Raw genomic sequence first — 22660 nt, 5'->3', positions numbered from 1 at the left:
CGCCTGGGCGAGTGGTGCGGCCCACGGCGCGTCGCGCTCAGCCCCGGCCCGGAACGACGCGGCCCGAGCAGGCGGAGGCGGAGGATGGCGCTGCCAGGTGGGCACCTTGTTTGTGGGCAGCGGGTGGCGGCCCCTTCCCCGTGTCCTAGTCTCCTGGCCGGGCTGGGAGCGCCCTGCCCGCAACCGGGGCCAGGTCGCAGTCCAAGCTCCTGGATGCGGGGACACCCCCTCCGCGCAGGGTGCGGGGAGTTGTCCCCACCTGTGGGGCGTAGGGTTGCCAACCCTCCAGGATCGCCCGGGAGCCTCCAGGAATTGGATACAATCTCCAGGAGACTGCTGAGAGTCACCCGGGAGACAAGTAATAGGGCGTTCTTTAAAATAAACATTAAATGCTGCATCCAGTTTAGGCCTGTGGGTTTTTCTTTTTTAATGTAATAGTAATGTGCATTTGCCTTCCTGAGTGCAGTACAGTAGACTGGTCATTAATGTCTCTACATCATGTGAGGAAACCTCCCGGAATAGATTCAAACAAAGTTGGCAGCCTGAAGTGGGGCATCACCTTCCTCTGCCTGGCCTGGCCCTCTCCCGGGGTCTCCTGAGCATACGCTGACCCCCTTGTACAGCAGCTGGACGTGGGTTGCCGCGTCCCCTGCTCTGCCTGGGGTAGGTGAGGGTGTGAGGGCCGTGGTGTGTCAGGGTTGAGCTCAGGCTTGTTCGTGCACAGTTTAGATGTGGGTTTGTACAGGATGGTTTGGGTAGGGAGGATCCTGCCTGTCAGGCAGGGGTTGGACTAGATGACCAATGGGCGTAGTAAGCACTCTAGATTATTTTCTGGTGATGTTTCAGCTCAGTTAAGCAGTCAGGCAACAGCATCAAAAACATTCAAAAAGTGAACTGTAAGTCACTTTCAGAAGGCACATTTTCCCAGATCTACAGAATACCCCACCCGTCAAGGAAAGAAGTTCTCATCGCCAAGCAGGGCTTTGTAAGGGATATGCTGTGGTTTTAAAAATGTTTCCATGCTAGTTTATTGGGCAACTTGTTTTCTTCCTGCCTGTGTGTGGAGCTTTAAAGTGGAGTACAGTTTACACTGACTGGCCCCGCTCTTTAGGCCTGAAACTCATGTGCCTGGTGAACTAGGACAGCTGTAGAGAGATCTCCAGGCTGTAGGTTTAGTTTTGGAGTATCCTTCTCCTAGGTAGGTTCCCAGACCAGGGGTAAAGAGTTCCACCTGCCCTAGTTATTGGGGTTGGGTCGCTATTTGTCTGAAACCTCACCTTTGACCTTAACGCCATAGGATACCCTACCAAAAAAAATGTCCAGACAGCATGATTCTCAGGATCATCAGGGCACGCAAGCCTCTCCACCACAACAAGGAAGAGGAGTTTATTGCTTCATAACAAATCAAGCTCATTCTGCCATCAGTGAAATTACTGCTGAGTGGAAGTATTGGCCACAATCACGATGCAGAATAATCCCGAGTTCAGTAAAAACTCATACAGAAAATTTAAACTTTCAGCAGCCTTTTATAGTTGGTTTGGGCTTTGCTGGCCTTATATATTCCTTTTTCTAGTGGCCACATCTAACATGACAGCACCCTGAATTGAATTGTTTGCAGGGTTTGAATCCCAGAAGACTGGGTTATATGTCTGTGTGAGCTAATGGACAAGGTCTGTTAGCTCAAAGCAGCAGGACAGTTATAAAGCTCTATGCACGGGCTACCTGCTGGAATGGAACCAAGGGGTGTGTATAAAAGTTGTTTTTTTCACCATTTAAAGCGCTTTATTGCCATGACAGGGGGATCTGGGTTTTCCATTTGCCACAGGGAAGAATGCAGGAAAGTGCGATTTTTGCATTTTAAGGAGAAAACCCAGATTTTTTCTTTTTAAGGAGAAAAACATGGGAAATGGCAGGTTTCCCTTTGCAGGCTAGCAGAGTTCCAGCCTATAAGGCACTGGGGGAGCAGGAGAAGGGTGATTAGGCAGGGAGCACCACCAGCATGCATGCACCGCAGTGTAGAGCAGCTCTCCACAGATAAGCCTGGGTGGAGGGAGGGAAGGATTGAGGCTCCCCTAGTGAGGGAGGAAGGAGTGGGGCTGGAGCTGCTGCCCAGCTAGGATGGGGCCTGGGACCAAAATGTGTGGGCACAGAGTTTGGGCGGAGAGTGGGATGGAGCCGCAGGCGGTTCATTTGGGGGGCAGCAAGGGGCCTGGCTTTCCACTGCTGCCCAGACTCCCAGGGGTGTTACAGGGGGCACATGTCCTCCAGATTTGTGCGCAGGGCAGAGGTGGATGTGGGCTTCTTGCTGCCCTTCCCCTGTGGCCTCTGCATCTCAGCAGGTGGGACCTGGCGCGGCAGAGTAGGGCAGGGAGGCTTGGTGCTGCGTCCGGGGGGATGGGACAGGAGGCACCTCATCATGGCAATGCGAGGCTCCCAGCTGTGACACCAAGCTTCCCCACCACACTCTGCCTTGCTGTGTGGGGTCCCACCTGCTGGGCCGTGGGGGAAGGGCAGCAGGGCAGGGAGCCCCAAGCCTACAGCAGACATCCTGCATCTGCCCCCACCACAGGCTCCACTCCAGCTGTGCTCCATGGGTGGCAGCTGGGGCTTGGGTGCTGCTGGGGGAGGGAAGGTAACTGCAGATCCGGGTTTCTGTCCCTGTAGCCCTAGCAGGGGGACCCCCTCTGGCAGGACTGGGTGCAGGCAGGGGGCTGTAGGTTGGGAGTGAGTGACACCGGCAGGGTTGGTGCGACTGTGGCTTGGGAGGAAGGGGCAATGGCATGGGCAGGACACTGGCATGTCAGTGCAGCTCCACACCTCAAAGCAGTGTGGGGAACAGCCACAGCTGGACTTGCATCCTGGTGAGCAAAGGAGGCAGGGGGAGCTCTGATTTTCCATGATAAAAAAAACCCAAAATCAAGTGCCAAAACTTATAGGTATTTAGAATTTATTTATTATAGTGATTGAGGCACTGGTAGGCTTCCAAATTGCTTTGACATTGTAAATATAAAACATTGTGTTCAACTGATTCTCTCTCTCTCTCTCTCTCTCTATCTATATATATAGGTGAGAGAGAGAGTGAGAGTGGTGTTTCATTTTAACCACGGAAAAACATGGATTTGGGATTTTTTTGATCAGAGAGTCTGCAGCTTTTAAACAGAAAACCAGGATGCCTGGCCATGACTTAATAGAAGTGTATGGATTTACAGTACTTTAAAAATGGATACATCACTTTAAATTAACCCTTGTTAAATTAGTTATTACATTTGAAGCACTGTATTTTACAGCATTTTAGCTTTACAGTGCTTTAAAAAACTTCTGTATACTGGTCAAATTTTGACCAGTAGAGAAGACTGAGGAGGCTACAGAGTGCCCCCTGCCCCCCTAACCTGGAAAGTGCAGTGAGATTCAGAGACCTTTCCCCCCTTCCTCTCCAAACCATGCACTTCTGTCAAGTTTAAGAACACTGTAACCATAGGCGCCAACTTTCATTTTTGCCTAGGGTAGGGGGTGGCCAAGATGATGGATGTGTGCCATCCCCCCCAGCATGTGAGGAATGGGGCAGGTATGTGGGAAAGGGGGGTTGTGGGCACAGGTAATGTGTGAGGGGGTGGGAGGGACCATGTGCCTTCCACCAGATTCCTGTGCGCAAAGCAGGGTATGGGGCTGCAGCCTGGCCAGACCAGCCTTGGGCAGGATCCACTTCAGGGGCTCAGTGGGCAGGACCCAGTACAGGAGGGAGCACCACACTGCCCTGGCCCCCAAGGTGAGACACCCTCTGGCTCCAGCAGCAGCAGGAGCACAATTCCACGCCACTTCCACACCTCACCTTGGTGGCCATGGTGCTCTGTCCTGCGCTGGGTCCTACCTGCTGGGCCACAGAGGCAGCTCCTACCTGGAGCTGGTCCACCCTGGCTGCAGCCCTGTGCCCCATGTCCTGCTGTGGGTGCAGAAATCTTGGGGGTCATATGCCCCCCCGCTGTGTCACCTTCCTCATCCCCCGACTCCTCTCCGCCACGTTGCCTGTATTCCCTTGCTCCCCTGATGCATTGCCTGTGCTCCCCTGCCCCTCTCCTCCACATTGCCTGTGCTCCCCCTCTTCCCTGCCACATCACTGTGGTCCCCTTGCCCCTCTGTACTGCATCGCCTGTGCGCCTCCACCCTTCCCAACATGTCACCTGTGTCCCCTCATCACTCGCCCCCATAGACTTACCTGGAGGGAGCTGCTCTCCACCACTGCTTAGCTATCATGTGCTTGTGTCACCCCCTTCCACCTATAGCCCTCCCTGCTCCCCCCTGCCCCAAGCAGCTCCTTGCAGCCTACAAAGATAAACCCTGTTTCTCACGTTTTTCTCCTTTAAAGGAGAAGCATTATTTAATCTTCAGGTTTGGGCCCCGACAGCCTTCTTCCTGAGGATAGCCAGGGCCCTCAGGCCTGTACATTCTCAGCACCTATGGCTATAACTTTATAGCTGTATAAAAACTGCTGTAAATTACAGCACTGTAAAATGTGTGCAGATCACTTCTGTTTACACCCAAGAACTACTCAAAGAATTGCATTAAAGGTTTTCAGAAGAGGAGGTGGTTTGAGGCACTTTGACAGGTGATTTCAATAACACTGTAAGGACCTGTCTACAAATTACACTTCAGGTGTGATTGATTAACCAGCTAAGCAGGCCTTTTAAGTGTTCACCCAGCCACATGTTCAATCACTTAATGGCATGATAAAAAAGTTTCAAAGTTTTTCCACAAAATATGTGCAAGCAGCAGAGGTGCTTGCAGTACTGTAGCAGAAAGCCCCCTTTTCCTCTTGCCTGCATTTGCTCTCCCCTCTTTGGATATGTTTCTCTTTTTCTACCTTTTCTTCCTTCCTCTCTCTCTCACTTTAAGATAAGGAATTGTGTTTTAAAATTTGTGTGTGCGTATTTTGTATCTCCCCTTGTATTTTGGTATTTTTTTTATCTACTTGTGTGCCATGGCATTTGTAGCTTATATTTTATACTCCTCACCTTTCAACTTTCAACTAAATGTGTTTTAGTTTCATAAGTAAGTTATACATTGTAACAATGTTAACAAGGGCAGGAATCAAACTGCCCTTCCCTATATCAGGCTGGCCCCTGAAAGAGCGATTGAATCAGTGATTGAATGTGTAAGGTGATTGAATGTGTAACCTAGTAGCAGACAGAAGTTAACATCTGGAAGCTGCAGATCAACCAAGGGAAGAATTCAATAGAAGACAATGTAACAACCGGGAAATCTATAAACCTCACTGATCAAGGGCTAGAAGCCCTGGCCTGAGTTAATCAACGCCGGGGACCAACTTTTGGGCTGAATATCTCCAGATCACTCCCAGAGCCCTATTCAAAATTCATCAACGGACTCCCAAACCTGCACGTACATGCGGACGACCCCTGGGGCTGACAGATGCCATCCAGTAGCCACCAAGGCGGGGGAAGTCCCACGAGGGTCAACGACCCCTGGATTGGGCAAACCTGAAAACTGGGGAGTCACCAAAGTCTGCCAGGGACAGATAAAAGGCAGTGAAAAGTGACCCTCAGTGGCGCCCTCTTGATCTCCAACTCGACCAGACCTGTCCAGCCAGAAGGACCAGCTGGTGACCCCCTTCTGAAGGATAACACCACGCTGAAAGAAGCCTCGACTGGCCATCGACGGCAGACTCCAGCGCTTGTAGGATAGGTATACCTGACTCTGTAGCTTGCTACTGTGTGTGTGCATGTGTGTGTGTGGGGACCAGCCCCAAGGTTTATGATTTAACTCATTACAGTGTTTCAATCTGCCTAATAAACCAGAATTTTAAGGATCCCGAGTTGGACATTTGTAGCCAACAATACCCCTGTGGCTGGGAAACTTGTCAGCTGAGGGGACTCCCAGCTGTGGGAGCTTGCTTCTTGCTGGTTCAGGGAGAGCTCAGGATCAGGCTCTGCCTGCACTGGCAATAAGCCATAATGAGATCTGATTTGTGATCCCACAGTCACACCTCCTGCTGTGCACATGTGACATTGCAGGAGGTGTAATTGTGTGGATTGTGCATTAGATCCCATCATGCCTTTAGCTGTACTTATAGAGGGGCCCTACGTGAAATATATGATGGTGGTAAGGAATCCGGAGACTTTTTTGCTTTTGGGGATTTAGGTAAGATGCACTAATGCAGTGGAGGCCAAACTTTATGGCAGGTATGCCACAAATTAGCCCTGCACCTTCCCTGAGTGCCGCTCCAGGCCCTTCTCCTGCCTGATGTGCTGCTCTACTTTATGCTTTCTTCCCTATGCTCCCTGCCCCATTTGCTTTTTCCTTCTTGCCTTATCTACAAATGTCCTACTTGTCCCCTCCCTGAACTACTGTCTCTCTCACACAGGCTGCCTGTGCCACTTGTGGCACACATGCCACAGGTTGTCCACACCTGATCTAATGCAATTTTAATTCTCCAAAAAGGGTTATGGGGCAGTGTGTGCACTAAAATAAATACATTAACATCAGATTAATTCATCACTCCAAGAAGCCTTGTGAGAACGGCTTACTTGTAATTAGCCATTTTCAATTTTTGCTGCAATATGTTTTGTCTGATATATTGAGACATAGTTAATAATGATTTTTTTACACTTATAATACTTTTTTTTTCTTTATTACACAAATTCCGAGTACAAGTTGTATGTATTCTGGCTCACTTAATGTACAATTCCTTACTACAAAAATTTGGAGTGCTTGCTATATAACAGGAGTAGGCAACTCTCAGCACGGGTGCCAGTGTGGCACACAAAGACATTTTGCTTGGCGCACACAACTCAGGGCAGATGGCAGGGAAGGGGCCAGGGCTGTGCTACCACAACAAAGATCAGGCCCCTTGCAGCTCCCCTCCCTTCTCCCCCCCACCCTTCCCAAAGTCTGCCCCTGGTATGCCAACATCTTACAAGTTGAGGTTGCAGTTGTTTTTGGCACTCTGCCCAAAAATGTTGCCTACACTTGATATATAAAGATTACATAGTTGATTTATTCCATTACAACAATTTCTGCTTTGTATTCTTGTATGTAGTCACCACCAAAATAAAAGATAAGATAATTCTGCTATATGGAATGGTTGATCATCTAGGTTTTAGTGCGCTAAGAAAAGTTGAAGAGTATCCAGTACTTTGCCTTAATAGCGTAGGTCATTACTTTTTTAAATCACTAATAATCAGAAACAAATCTCATTGTCATTTAGAATGAGCGTAGTGTACATTTGGAAATGACTAATTATGCTATAACAGATGATGAATTAACCAAAATGTTTTGTTTACAAATCACTAGAACTCTGGTAGGGGTTCGGTGCTCCAATTAATAAGACCATAGTGATGATTTACCCAGTGACAAATTAATAAGATTTATGCCACTGTTCTTTAGGCTGTTTTTCTTTCTTTTATTCTCTCTCACTGCTCATATAAACCACCTATTTTGTCCCCCTGTCCTGTTGGAAGTACTCAAAATAATATTATAAGAGATTACTGTATAATTAACACCACCAAAAACTGGTACACAAAGTATATCTATTGCTGTTCTCCACCTTCCAAAGGTCTGAAATATTTGTACCTGTAAACTCTAAAACTGCTAGAGCTTTGGAATACAAGTCTTTGTTTTTCACCATTAAAGTGTGTGTGTGTGTGTGTGTGTGTGTGTGTGTGAGAGAGAGAGAGAGAGAGAGAGAACCCTTCCAGAGAGAAAGCTACTAAATATATGACTTGGTCAACATCAGGGTACAGACGGTTAGAGATAGCAGTTTGTTTAAATTCTGAAGTGTGATATATTGTGATTTGATTGAAATAGGACATTAGTTTTATAAGAGTAGAATAAATTCTGTACTGTGGAGAGCTACTGTAGTACCTTTTCTATGATGCTTTGTGCAAAAAAAGAAAAAGATAGGGGAAGGGAGGGTTTCATAAGTGTCTTCCATAAATAAATTGTTTCTTCTTGGCTGAGAGAGAAGCCTTTTGCCCCTTTAATAAAATCTGAATATTCTCAGCAGTTGTACCAGTTGCAGTGGATCTTAGTATTTGTTGATGCTACTGTTTTATTTTGGCTAATATATCTTATTGTATACCTTCAGTGTTTAAATTTTGGTATGTATAAACCTTTAGTCACCTAATACAATGGGCTAACTTCTGCAAACTAATAGAAAACCAGACAGGTACAATAAAACATGGCAATCCCAACAATATTGGAATTAAGTGTGTATTTTGAAGATTAATATAGCATGGTTTATTGCTTGTATACAATTTATCCATAGATTCAAGTTGAGGGTGACGATGCTGTATGTGAAATGATGGATAATAGAGAGGTACAAAAGAGACAATGAGTAGAACACACATAGGGTGTTGATTTATTACTTTCTATAGTTGGCATTAATCTTAGAATATTGAAATCATGACATAACTCTATGAATATATATTTTTTGTTTCAATAGACGAAACAAAAATCGGGAAAGGAGGCAAAAAATTATTAAAACTGATTAAAACAATTTTTGGTTTTCAGTGACAGCAAAAACTGCATTTTCAAGTGTCAATCTATTTTTAACTTTTGGCAGTTTTTAAAACCAAAAATCACTGTTTCAGAACAGTTGAAATAAATCATTTAATGTCAAAGCATTTTATTTTGGAAATGTTGAAACAATTTGGTGTTTTTTTTTTAAGGTTCCCTTTTTGTTACGCTAATTATTTTAGTACTTTTAAAATAAGTTATTCACCTTAAGTATATGCAATTACTGAATGTAGGGGGTCCGTGTTAGTGAATGTAGGGGGTCCATGCTAATTTTGCAATGGGATAATTGTTTGGCAAGTGCTAGGACCTAACTGATTTGACAAAGAATGTTACAATTAGCGTGACAGGGTCCCTTACAAAAAAAACAAACTTGAAGATATTATAACATCACTGCTTTTATTTCTCTTTTACATTATGAATGCCAGCCTTTTGGTAACAGAAACTGATTAAATAAATAACTTCCAAAATGAATAACCAGTGCAGTATATCATGACTTGATCTAAGAGCATAGTAAAATAAAGGCTAAAAAGAAACTGCATTAGCATAAGTTCTAGTTGATTGTTGTTAGTAATGGAATTCTGTTTTTCAGGTGGAAATAAGGATAACATCAGGGCAGGATGCAAGAAATGTGGCTATCGTAAGTATGCTTATAGCCCATCATTTCCCAAACTTATTAAAGTGGAGCTGCTGCTTCAGGAAAATCAACCAATTTCCCCTCTCCTGCTAGCCTACCTATCAAATTTTATACAACTTTTCACTTTCTGTTCTTCTCTCTAGTTTTCATCCCTCCTTCAACTTTGGGAAATCTTAGTATAGATCTTTATAATGTACTATTAGTGTCTTACGTATTTCAACAAGAAGCAAATAGTCAACAAATTGGAATTTAAAGTTTTTTTTTGTTGGCATTTCAATTGGCAATAGGGCTGTGCGGAACGGGCCCTGTTTGATTCAGATTCGGCCCGAATCAGGGACAGCGATTCGATCCATTGATTCGGATCACTGTCCCTGATTCGATTCGGCCGAATCTGAAGATTGAATGCTGATTCGTGATTCGGATACAGACACAGCTTTAGAAGTTGGTTTTTTTGTTACATACCTTGAAGTAGCAGTGTGGCTCGTGATCACTGCAGTGCTGGGGCGGATGGAGTGTCCCCCAGGAGCATGGGGGGCTCCTGTGGGACGCTCCGTCCACCCCAGTGTGGGGAATGCCTGGTGGGAGCAAGTGGTGGAGACAGTGGCCGGGGCTGGCACACTCCAGCTGTGGTCTCCCTGGTGGGAGAGGGGATGGAGGGGGGAATAAACCCCCTCCCTGCCCCCTTCACCTCAGGGGGCCATGTCCCCACCCCTGGAGCAACGAGGGGGGAGGGACCCCAACAGGGGCTGCTGCGCCTCAGCCAGGCAAGTCCCAGCTGGGGTCCTGGGTAGAGAGGGGACAGAGGGGGGAATAAGCCCCCTTCCTGCCCCCTTTCCCTTAGAAGGCCATGCTGGGTCTGGCATCTGGCCAGGGTTTGGGATTTGGCCACGCTTCCCCCTTCTCCCCCTCCCAAAGCTTGGCAAAAGCTGCTTCCCCCCCTCCCCCTCTCGGCACATCCTGGCTGGAGTCCCTGCAGGCCAGGGTGAAGGATTGAAACCCCTCCCCAATTATACTTAGGGCTGCAGGGGGCCTGACCCCATCCCTGATGCTGGACTGCAAATCCCAAAGACCTCAGGGGCAGCAGGAAGAGGAAGTGTCAGAGAGCTGTGTTTTAGCACCAACTGGCTTTTGGCCTGAGCCACTGCAGGCATGTGCCTGTGTTTCCAGAATCAAAACTAAATGTCTATTCACTTGCATGCCGGTTCAATCTATGCAGGTTAAAGTAACCTCCAGAGATTGAATCCATTCAGGCTTGGGTTTTTTGAATGTCTGTACTTAGTCTCGATGAAGCAGGCCATGCCAGGCAAGGTAAGCAGCTGCTGCAACTCTGAGCAGGGCTCAGATGGCTCATGTGCCGGGTGGGGGGGAGGGGGGCACAAGGGAAAGGGTGGTGAGTGCAGGGGAAGGGATATGCAGAGTGAGCGGGATGTGGGAAATGAACACGTAGAGTGACAGGAGTGCAGTACAGGGGGGAACATGGGGAAAAAGGTGTGTGATACAGGTGGGAGCACAGGGGAAGGGGTGCCATGGGGATTATGGGGGAAGCGGCATGCTGGGCAAGGGGAAACACAGGGATAGGATGCAGGAAAGGGGGAGTGTGGAGCAAGCGGGGTGCAGTGCAGCGGGGAGTATGGGGGGAAGGGCACATGGTGTGGGGGAAATGCAGGGAAAAGGCATACAGTGTGGGGGTGGAATGGGGGAAGTGGGGGAAGGGGCATGGGGAAAGGGATGCATAGGGAGTGGGAGAAGTAGAACATGGAGAGAAAGGAGCACAAGGAAGGGGCATGCAGTGCAGGGAGAGCATGGGGAACAGGAAAAGGGGGACAGCAAAGGATGCTTGGGCAAGGGGAGCTCAGGGAGGGGCAGGCACAAGAGAGGGACAAGTGGTAGGAGAAGGAAGGCACTGGTAGGGACAAGTGGCAGGGGTGCAGGCACAGGAGACGTGGCAAGGAGGGACAGGGTTGTGGGCTTCGCTGGCTGCTTCTCAGCTGCTGCTTTCCCTGTGACAGTGGTGGGAAGGATGAATTTAAGATGTCCAGGCCTGCACGCACACTACACTGACTGGCTCAGCGTGTCTGTTCTGTCCCAGCAGGTGCGGGTAACCCGTTGAACCCCATTCATGATGGGGATCAGGGATTGCAGTTATTCCCCTTGAACAAAGAATTCCCAGTAAGTGCGGGTCATAAGCTCGCATTGATTAATAAACATTTGAACACTTACCTTGCTGGGATCCTTTGGCGCTAGCTGACTTCCTGCCCCTGGGGCATGCAGCTGGACTCAACGATCTTCTGAGGTCCCTTCCAGCCCTAATGTCTATGAAATCTAAGACAACCTTTCAGTAACTGGTTTCTAGACATGGAAAATTAAAACAAATTTATAATTTTCTTTGTCTGCAATATAATAATTGGGGGGAAGAGAGGTTGTCTTTAGATTTGAGTAAATACGGTACGTAAGCAGTTCATGCAGATAATGACTAGATACTGGCATTCAAAAAGCCTGAGGTAGAATCAGTCTAAGTTGCACGGATTTCTGTAAGCAGCGTAGTTTAGATTGGTAGCAGACAGAACACACATTTGCCCTGTAGTTTGGATGTGGGGGAGCAAGGGGCCAACTCTTAGACCAGGTTCTGCCATTTTTAAACCAGTCTGTGTGCCAAACATCTGTTTTGTTATGGGCATATGCTGGTTTCCGGTCACTTATACTGGTAAAATTGTGAAGTCTGTACCTGGCCAATGTCTGTTACAATGTAAGCAATAAGAAAAAAGTTTGGGAGCTGTGTAGTATAAAGCAGTTAACTTTCATGCCTAAAAGATAAATGCATAATTTGGGTTGAGTACACTGTATTATCATTTAGCATTTCCATGTTGTCTCATATGGATGGCTTGATGGCTACTCTCTTTATAAATGGCCTAAATTTATTGTCTTTTTGGGGGGTGGGGAGGTGAGGGGGACTGGTCTAGTAATAAAACCTGCTTTTACTTAAATCATTTTCTTAATTTTTAAGATCATTTTGTTGATACCATTTTCAAACAATTTTAGTTCTCTGTTAAAGACAGGTTATGTGGCTTGCTGAAATTTTAATAAATTTCTCGCTCGTTCGCTGGGTTGATTTTTTTTAATTTTTTTTTTATAAGTCCCTCTGAAGACTCCCAACGATTTCAGAATAATCTCGTTTAATATGTAAAATGTTGGAAACTTTCTGGAAGAGAGAAACTTTGTTAGAAAAGTCAAGCGACTTATCTTTTGTTAATGTTCCCTACTGCTTTGCCTTCAGGAACCTATCTTTGATATGAAGAGTCTGTGTTTGTTTCAGTAACTACCCTGGTTCCTGTGGAGACTTCTGGCTGGGCTCCTTTTTTGTATACGGTTAAATTATTTTTTCAGCTGACAGCTCTACAAAAGGTTGAGTTTAGAGCTCTGGTTTTCACATTTCCCCTTGTCCATTATTTTCAGATGGGTTTTCATTTTCTTATCTGTTGCTGGGATACAAACTTGGGATTTTTTGCTTCCTTTTAAAAAAATATGCATACATATAGACAGCTGCTTCTGCAGATAAAGTCCTTTTAATGAGCTGACTTTTGTAATAATTACTGCATTATAGAAGAATTAGTCAATTTACTGTCTCAGAGCTAGAAGTGTTTATTATAGGTACAATAACCAGAGGAGGGTACTAAAACGTTTTGTATCACCTTTACCCTGGAATTTCTGATCTTGAGCTCATCATAGAAAACATACCCTCAAATTTTAATCGCTCCTATTGTCTTTCTACATTTCTGATTTAATCTTTTTCATATTTAATTGTGTTTTCTGTGTACACTGTGTTCTTGCAACCTGCTGTGTCTTTAAAGCTTTAATAACTGTTGACATGTATTCTTTATTTTGGAAAATACAAATGACAAATAATATTCTTGCACATTTTTCAGTTATTCTTTGACTGGCACAGATATCATTTGTTGCTGGAAGGGAAATAGATTTCACATTTTGCTCTAAAAACATTCTTTTTCATTTGCAAAACTTTTTACTTTGTTTTTGAAGTATTTACTCAAAGAAAATAATACAAAAGCTTAGAAAGGTTTGAAAACTACAAGAGAAACATTGATGGATAGAACGATATGCTGGGCAAACAAGAAAACTCATCTCCAGTCAACAAACTTCTTCCCCGGTGCACAACTCCCAAAAGTCTTCCTGTACTCTTTCAAATTGACCCTCATTTATTTCTCCACTGATGGACTAGAATTTTAGTCCAACACTTCACCAAGTCTCCATAATACTAAAATGTATACTTCACAACCCAAAGCAGCAAGTCTTCAGTGGCCACATTGCTGCTTTCCCAGGAGAAACCCTGAGTATACAGATGTTTGGGAGTATTCTCCCAGAGCAAAAATTGCCACTCCAGAAGTAAAAATAACCCTGAGTTAAACAATCAGGATTAAATCACTCCCAGGAGCATTTCTTGTGGAAGAGCGAATGTCTGTACCTATTCAGTATCGCTTCATAACATGTCATGTTTTTCTCTCTGTCTTAACCTTTTTTTTATTCAGCTGGTCATCTGACATTTGAATGCCGAAATTTTCTGCGCGTGGACCCTAAAAGAGACATTGTTTTAGATGTTAGCAGTACAAGCAGTGAAGACAGTGAGGAAGAAGAACTGATAAGACTGCAATCCATAGGAGAGAAAAAGAGTAAGCTCTAAATTAGTAGAACATTATAAACTAAAAAATAAATCTTTTAAAGTACTGTGACTGTCATTTTATACTTGGAAATTTTTCCTTTGCTAATCAAAGCAGTTACCTAAAAAGGCTTTTATTGTGTATCTTTTTAGTCTAGTTATTGTCTTTAGTTCCTAAGCAAGATTTTGTTTGAAAGCAACTAGTAAATTGGATTTGAGAATTAATAGTTGGTGTTATCTGTTCATGTATAATATGGAAAACCTACATTGGAGCTGAGTTGAATGAGAGGGACAGCTGTTCCTTGGGAATATGCAGCATGATCCTGTATTAATACAAGTGAGTTAAATTACCCTAAACCTGATCCTGGATGAGGCAGGGTTAAAGTTTGAGCAGTTTAACAGAATCATACTGATATAACAGTTGCAGAGCAACAGGTTGTTATGTCTGTCTGGTGTCTTAGAAGAATAAACCTCAAATTCTGCAGAGAGAGAATTGGGTGGGATGAAGTAATTCACAGGTACTCAAGTTTATATGGAGATGGCAACTCTGGATGGACAAAGGTCTAATCAGAAAGATACATCTGATGGGAGTCTGTTTTAGCATAGTCTGAGCCTACCAGTTTAGGTATAGTTGGGACTTGGTCACCTGCTGTTACTTTGAAGTTGCTATTTATTATTAGTCTTATGTATACCAGCCTTGATGCACTTATTATTTTTCATGCACTTGCATTTTCAGTCTTAATTTTTTATACTCTTTTGTCCATATTATGCCTCCACTTCCTGTTCAAAACCTAACAGTTGGGTCATTAGGATGGAGGGGTAGAAATAAGTATTGTCCCAACATCTCCTGTATTGCTAGAACCCTTCAAAAGAAATGCTGAGACACCTCTTGTAGCATATTGAAGTGCTCAGCAAAAAAATTCTCCATTTTGAAGATCTGGTCGGGAACAAGTTTGTTCACAAAAATTAAGTAAATTTGAACCTAGGGGTTTTGCATCTGTGCCTCTGAATTGGCCACTCATTTGGGAAAAAAGATAACCCTGGTGAAACAGCTAGCTTTAAGTAGATGTGTAGGACAGAATCTTATGCTCTTTAGTATAGATCATCTGGCTAGTATAGATTCCTGTTTTGAATTGTGGAAGTGCTATATGTTTGTTTGTTTGTTTGTTTTTCTTCCTATTTGGTTAACTCAGCTTCAAAAAGTCAAGAGAATGATGGTTACTCATAGATACTTGATAACCAGTCTAATTCAGCACAGAAAAGTAGATTTTTCCCTAAGAAAAAAGTTCTAAAGATGAAGGAAGTGCCATGATTAAATGGTGTAGTAGTAAGTTTGATCTGCATATTTGATCAAAATTTAGCATTGGGCTATTTTAATTCAGTGCTGGCAACCTTACAATTACAATTTTTGAATTAATGGGTTTTTACATATCTGTGTTACTAATAACTTGCAAAATACTAAAACTGAAATCAGCTTCCAAACTAGTGGGAAGGAATCAGAACTCGTGGCAGAGGTGATATCTTTTATTAGACCAGCTAGATGTATCCTGCAAACTAGCTGTGTATTCTTCTATAATTTTGCAGTTTTGTTGCTGACTGAAAATGGAAACTCAACCATTACCTGTTCTTCTGATGAAATACACCTTAATGGCTGTGGACTTCTTTCAAATTGTCAATCCCATCTCTTCCACCCCAACATCAATCTTCAAATGAGTGGTGCTAAGTCAGAAGTGCTCTCCCCTGTTAGCTATCTGAGAATGCATAGGTGTTGCTCCTAGGCGCAAGTTTGCTGTTTGAATAATAGATAGCTTACAGTTAAATCAATGCACCTTGGGTCCACAGTTAAAGAAACATTGAATTAAAATCAACTTTAGATGCCATCAAAATCATTTGCTTCCATTTGTGGATACTTTTATAAATAGGTTTTGTGATAAAGATGTATGCAGGGTTGGATCCCAGAGGTGGTATAGCACCAAGGCTGTGCTTCCCTTTGGCTGTGCTTCACATGTGCAATGAGCTCTAAGTAGCTCACTAGAGAAATGCAAAACTCTAGAATTCTTGGTTTCAAGAGATGATACCTTTTATTAGACCAACTAAGAAATCACAAAAAATATATCTTTTTCTGCAAGCTTTCAGGTGCACACACCCTTCCTCAGGCTCAGGGAAAATTTAAAGATGGTTAAAAGTCCCCATAGGTAGAAAATAAACTTCATTTTTGCACAGAGAAAGCTGAAGTTGGAAGTATGTTCCTCTGGGTCCCTGGGAGTATCTTTGTCAGTTGCTCTTTGCTAGGCAGATAAGGCAGGATTCCTTCCCTGGTGGTATCAGACGGCAGACAGGCAGGGAAGTGTAGAAATCTTTCTTGTTGTTCAGCAGCCCAGCCTAATCCAGCTGCATGGAAAGGAGTCATGACTTGGCTCTGACTTGGCCCTATGAGGGGAAAGGGGCATAGCCCAGCTCTGAATCAGCCACACAGGTCTAGGAGTGTGGGGGAGGAAGGGTGCATGGTCCAGCCCCAGCCTGGCCTGGTAGAGGGAAAGAAACATGACCTGACTCTGACCTGCCACAGAGCTTAGGATCTGGTAGTGGGGAGGGTGGTGATAACATTTTGTGACCCACCACCAAATTTTCTGACCCATGTGGAGCCCCACGAACTGGATTCCAAGGCTCTGGAGGCCACGTTTGGTCCGTGGGCTGAAGTTTTAGCACCCCTGATCTAATCCATCCACCAGTTCTAAGTCGGGACTAAGACCATCCTAGTCAGCTAGCTAAGCTGTTTTATCATGTAGTGCTCCTTAACTCTGTATGTTGTTTATTGCTTAGTTCTTCTCTGGTATCCTGGTTTCAGTATCAAGTTGTTGATATGACTTTCTGTCATGTTATAGCAGGGTGAAATATAGCCTTAGTGTCACACTGGTCATGGATGAGTCCTACTCCAGTTACTTTTATTGAGTATTTACATGAACTCAAACCTTGCTTTCCCAAATAGTATGGGGACAGAGAGAAGGAAAACTAGGAGGATGTTTGGTAAATCTTGGAGATGTGAGTTCTTTCAGAGTTCAGGTTTTACTGATAAAGAGGATATTCGCATGAGAACTGTAAAAGAGACATAAATTATAGAAAATTAGGGTTCATAGATTCATAGATGTTAGGGTCGGAAGGGACCTCAATAGATCATCAAGTCCGACCCCCTGCATAAGCAGGAAGGAGTGCTGGGTCTAGATGACCCCAGCTAGATACTCATCTAACCTCCTCTTGAAGACCCCCAGGGTAGGGGAGAGCACCACCTCCCTTGGGAGCCCGTTCCAGACCCTGGCCACTCTAACTGTGAAGAAGTTCTTCCTAATGTCCAATCTAAATCTGCTCTCTGCTAGCTTGTGGCCATTATTTCTTGTAACCCCCGGGGGCGCCTTGGTGAATAGATACTCACCAATTCCCTTCTGTGCGCCTTGGTGAATAAATACTCACCAATTCCCTTCTCAGGGTTGGAAGGTACCTCAGGAGGTCATCTAGTCCAACCCCCTGCTCAAAGCAGGACCATCCCCAACTAGATCATTCCAGCCAGGGCTTTGTCAATCTGGGCCTTAAAAACCACCCAGGATGAATATTCCACCACCTATTTAGGTAACCTGTTCCAGTGCTTCACCCTCCTAGTGATAAAGTTTTTCCTAATATCCAACTTAAACCTCCTTGCTGTAACTTTAGACCACTGCTCCTTGTTCTGTCATTTGTCACCTCTGTGAACTGTCTAGCTCCATCCTCTTTGAAACCACCCTTCAGGTAGTTAAAGGCTGCTGTCAACCCTCTCCCCCCTTCCTTGGTCTTTTCTGCAGACTAAATAAACCCAGTTCCCTTAGCCTCTCCTCATAAGTTATGTGCCCCAGCCCCTGAACCATTTATGTTGCCCTCCACTGGGCTGTCTCCAATTTGTCCACATCTTTTCTATAGTGGGGGGCCCAGAATTAGCCACAGTACTCCAGATGTTGTTGGCTCTCTTGGCAACAAGGGCACGCTGCTTTCTCGTATCCATCTCATCGTCCACTGTAATCCCCCAGGTCCTTTTCTGCAGAGCTGCTGCTTAGCCATTCAGGCTCCAGCCTGTAGTGGTACATGGGATTCTTCTGTACTAAGTGCAGGACTCTGCACTTGTGCTTGTTGAACCTCATCAGATTTCTTGTGGCCCAATCCTCCAATTTGTCTAGGTCACTCTGAATCGTAGCCCTACCCTCCAGTTTATCTGCAACACCCCACAGCGTGGTATCATCTGCAAACTTTCTGAGGGTGCACTCCATCCCATCTTCCAGATTGTTAATGAAGATGTTGAAATACAAGCATCCTGTCTGTGGAGACAGAAGCAGTTAATATATAAGTCTGTGAATTAGGAGTTCTCACCATGTTTTTGTGCAAAACATATTTGGATGTTGATATTTAGAACGTGAGAGGTATAATCAAAGTGCTACTGCCCTGTAAAATCTCTTGTAATGAACAGATTGAAAAAGTAAGAGAAAATATTTTGGTTTTGGAGAAGAAAAGAATTTGGTGTTTCAAGTTGTTTAGTATAAAATGTATTTTGCAAGAGAGAATATTTTGTGTAAATTACAACTTGTATACCCATAGGTACAAATGATGAAGAAGAAAAAAAGCAAAAAAGAAAAAGCAAAGAAAAATCCAAACTAAAGAAATCCAGAAAAAGGTAAATTCCTTATACTTAGTTTTAAGCCACAAACAGAATATTCTTAGTACTTTTAACTCCAAAATGTATTTTTCAAATTCATTGTTATATCCCTTAAACATGCGTTAATCTTCATGCTTGCTTCCATAAAAACCCATATCTCCAAATGTGAACTTGTGATACAGAATTTTTTTGCTTTTCAAATATTAAGAGACAATACTACTAATCTCTTGCATTACTAATTGGGAACAAAACTAAAACTTAGCAAATATTAGAAACACTAAAAAAATGTGCTTTACAGAATGAGATGAAACAATTTAGGATGGGGTTTTGAATTACTTTATTTGCTTCATAGTTAAATGACAGCTGTATCAGGGCTCTGATCCTATAAAGCAGTGGTCTCCAACCTTTTTAGGTTGGAGAAAACTTTTGGAATTTAAAAGAAACTGAAGATCTACCCCCTGCCCAGCAGGTTAGTCTGTGGGAAGGGGAGGGAGGAAGGGAAAGGACCATGGGGGTGGGGAGCAGGGCAGATTGAACCCCCAGCCCTAGCCCCACTCCCTCCCTCACCGATGGGGCCTTGTTCTGCCTCCCCAACAACAGCAGGGAGGCAAGGAATGGGGCTGGGGCAGGAGCAAGCCCTGTACAGCCAGTGCGGGGCAGGGGATGGAGCTGCGAGTGGCTTGTCTGTGGTGGGGCTCAGGGAGGGGGGGCATGCAGCCTGGAAGGGTATGGGGGGTGCGTGCCCCCAGATCTATACACGAGGCGGGCTGGGGCTGGGGCCGGGGCTGGTGTGGCTCTGGCTCTTCCCGGCCAGGCTGCAGTGGCGCTAAGAGTGAGGCCATGGTGGGGGGTGGTACTGGAGGCTCCCAGCACCAGCGCCACCCTCCCCAAGCGCAAGCACGGGCCAAGTGCACAGTTGCAGCCCACTCTCCCCCGTACCTGCCAGCACCTGGCCCCCAAGTCCTGTGTGGGGGCTAGGCTGTGGCGGACTGTTCTTAATGGGTCTGACCTGCACTTGCATTTGGGGATGGGTGGCTCTGGCTCTGGGAGCGGTGGTTGGGCGGGGGGTTATGCCCCCTCCCCCATGGCCTCACTCCCAGTGCCGCCACAGCCCAGCCACAAAGAGCCAGCGCCACCCCAGCCCGCAGCCCACTGTATGGGCACGCCCAGGGGCACACGCCCCCTGTGCCCTCCTGGGCTGCGTGCCTCCCTTCCTCACACCCCCCGGATGAGCCACTCGTGGCTCCATCACCTGCCCCTCACCGACTGTGCAGGGTCTGCCCCATTCCCTACCTCAGAGTTGCTGCAGCTGCCCTGCATTTGCGGGGGACATGTGCCCCTCCAATCTGTGCGTGGTGGAGGCAGCTGCCACGGCGGACTAGGCGTTGTGCCCCAAGCTCCACTGCACATGCCCCCCAGGCCTCCGCCCCTTCCCTCCCCCACCAACTGACATGCTGGGCTGGGAGGTGGGAGGGGTGGGCACGTGCACACGCACATGCACGCTCAGCTCCCCCAGCCCAGGATGAACTTCAAGAGGTTCCAGGATCTACCGGTCAATCGAGATAGACCAGTTGGTGACCACTGTTGTTAAGACAACCACACTTCTCTAGGCTCATGGAATTTGTGTAGCTCCATTATAGCAAATCAGTGTGTTAAAATGAAGTCATGTTAATTTCCAATTGAAATAACTGCATTTCTCCTCTGACACTCATTTTTTATGTCACTGATTATGAAAGAATTGTCTATGTCCTGTAAGTGAAAGTTTGTAGCTCTTAGTACCTTCTGGTGCCTATTTCTGATTATGTGCCTGTTTTATTTTCCAAAACTTCACAAAGCTGCTTCCAGTGAAAGTGCATTAAGGTTCCACATTCAGTTTGAAGATAAGTGCCCAGAATTTCAAATTCTATATCAAAGCTATAGAGTTCTGGGATACTCCTTCATCCTATTTCATTGTAGGTGCCCAAATAACTTTCCTTCCCTAGAAGTGCTGGGGAGTGGGTCACAGGGCACTGTGCTGAACAACAAAGGGATCTCTACTACTGGCTCCTCTGCTGCTATGGCAATGCCACGTGTGCAGCAGGGGCCTGAGTGCCTGAGTCCACTTTAGCCTATGCAGGCTCCCCTACTGGTCCCTCCAGACTTTATACTCCCAAGAACCCCTTCTACTGTTTCAACCTTCCTCCACACTCTGGTATCTCCTGACCTCTTAATTCACATGTAGGTAGATTGTGGAACCCAGCTAACTTCAAGACAGGGCCCAAGTGTTAGATTTTCTATACTCTAATATGCGTTGTAGTTGCAGTTCACGTCAAAATCTCCAACTGCATAAAAATTCCATATGAGTACCAAAACCTGTTTGAGGCTTATCTGGGCCATGGACATCTTTTAATTTAATAAAAATATTTATTTGTTTCAGAGGCTGGGAAAAAGCAGGCATGTTGCTATAGTATGATATGAGAGCAGGAGAAGGAAGCGACCTTGAGTAGAGGTGGTCAGAATTTTTTTTGACAAAATAGTTTTCCCATAAAACATCTTAAATTCAACAAATCTTTTATCAGATTGCTCACTGGATTTCCCTTAGAAAGCTGCCTGCTTTCATTAGGGAGTTGATGGTGATCCAGGACCTTCCAGAGGTGATGGGGTCTGGAAAGCACTGCTTACAATGCTAGGACTCCTGGGCTCTGATGCTGGAGCTGGAAACCTGAAATCACTGTAAACCCTAGCTTTATCCAGGGCTCAGCTCTTAGCTCTACAGCAAGAAGTGTGAAAGACTTGAGAGCCATGCTTCCATGGCTGCCAGGGAGAAGCCACTTTTGCAAAGGCGTCCAGTGCCCAGTGGAGCAGAATGTCCCTTGCAAACACCTTTCCCCGCCCACACAACCCAATATCTCTGCAGCAGTCCCTGCACTCAGGCCCTTACTGCACACATGGCATTGTCATAGCAGCAGCAGGTGCTAGTAATGATCCCTTTGTTGTTGAGCACAGTGCCCTGTGATCTACTCCCCATCAGCCCCTCTCACTGCTCACTGGGGACCTGTAGTCTGCCATGCGCTCAGGCTGGCAGCAGGGCATAGGGACTGGACTGCGCTCAGCAAGGTGCTTTGATAATGTCTCTCCAGCTGATAATGTCATTTTTCCTTTTATCCGTGCTGATCCAGTAGCCAGCCGATATGTCAGTGCACCCCTACTGATCATGTCTCTGTTGCAAACTGACTGTGCCAGACAGTGGCTTACTCAAACACACTTCTGTGCACATTCATAATCCCAACTAGAAGCCATATAGCTGAATTAGCACTGCGGGTAGGCGCACTAGCTCTGACTCCAAATGGTGCTAATCAGCCCATCTGTAGCACTATATAAATGTAGATAAACTGCTTCTAGTCAGGGAGGTACCACAAGTGGACCAGTGCAGCATTTTGAGTACACTGCTGTTGGGCACAGTAAGTATATGTTTGGTGCAGGCATGCCTCTCTTAGAGACTGTATTGAGCTAAAAAAAATATGGTGAACTTGTATATACTGTTGAGTAATACCTTAGGATTAAAATTGGCTAGAAATGGGATTTTGTTCTATTGGTAATTGTACCCGCCTCTGCTCTAAGAGGTGTTCCCGCGCCGCCCTCACCCGGGCCCAAGATCTTGTGAGCCCGGGGCCTACGGGTGGACCCCGGTGGGTGCCCCTACTGACGTCAGGAGGACCCCTGAACTCGCCTGCCACAACTTTGAATGTTACCTCAGTGGGGGGTCCTCCCTTAGGGTTGCCACTAGGGTCAGCGCGTTTCTCGGCGGGTAGTCTTGGGGCTCTGTCCTCCCCTACCCCCCAGCCACTCGCCACCTTGTGCCCTGGTCCACCAGCTGTCAATAGTGATCTTCACGCCAGGTGTCCGGCTCCCTAGGGCACCAGCCAGGCCCTTCTACCCCGGTACCTGCTCCACACTTGCAGTCCGCAATGCAACTGGTTTCACCGCGGGCTCTCTTATCTATAATACGATCGGTAGTTCTCCGATGCTGCTGCATCCAATGCGGCCGGATACCACACCGCTCCTGCTGGTTGGGAGGCAACTGGTATCCTCACCCACTCTGATGCCCGTCAGCTCGATCAGCTCCCCCTCGGGCTCTGCGGTAGCCCGCTTCCTCCCTGGCTCTGCCTGCAGC

At 45.8% G+C, this 22660-nt stretch overlaps 1 protein-coding gene across 1 annotated transcript in view; it reads left to right on the top strand.

Annotated features, from left to right (window-relative positions):
- The first annotated feature begins 6 nt into the window (after positions 1-6).
- The window catches only part of SREK1IP1 (SREK1 interacting protein 1), a 25786-nt gene continuing 3132 nt past the window's right edge, over positions 7-22660 (top strand). Inside the window, exons 1-4 of the mRNA XM_006031644.3 lie at positions 7-97; positions 9119-9166; positions 13705-13845; positions 18450-18525. Coding sequence (XP_006031706.1) covers positions 85-97; positions 9119-9166; positions 13705-13845; positions 18450-18525 — 278 coding nt within the window. The 5' untranslated portion in view covers positions 7-84. The remainder of the gene's footprint in view (positions 98-9118; positions 9167-13704; positions 13846-18449; positions 18526-22660) is intronic.

Source organism: Alligator sinensis, unplaced genomic scaffold, assembly GCF_000455745.1.
Source record: "Alligator sinensis unplaced genomic scaffold, ASM45574v1 scaffold1258_1, whole genome shotgun sequence".
In the NCBI taxonomy this organism is placed as follows: Eukaryota; Metazoa; Chordata; order Crocodylia; family Alligatoridae; genus Alligator; species Alligator sinensis.
This window is presented reverse-complemented; position numbering and strand designations above follow the sequence as displayed.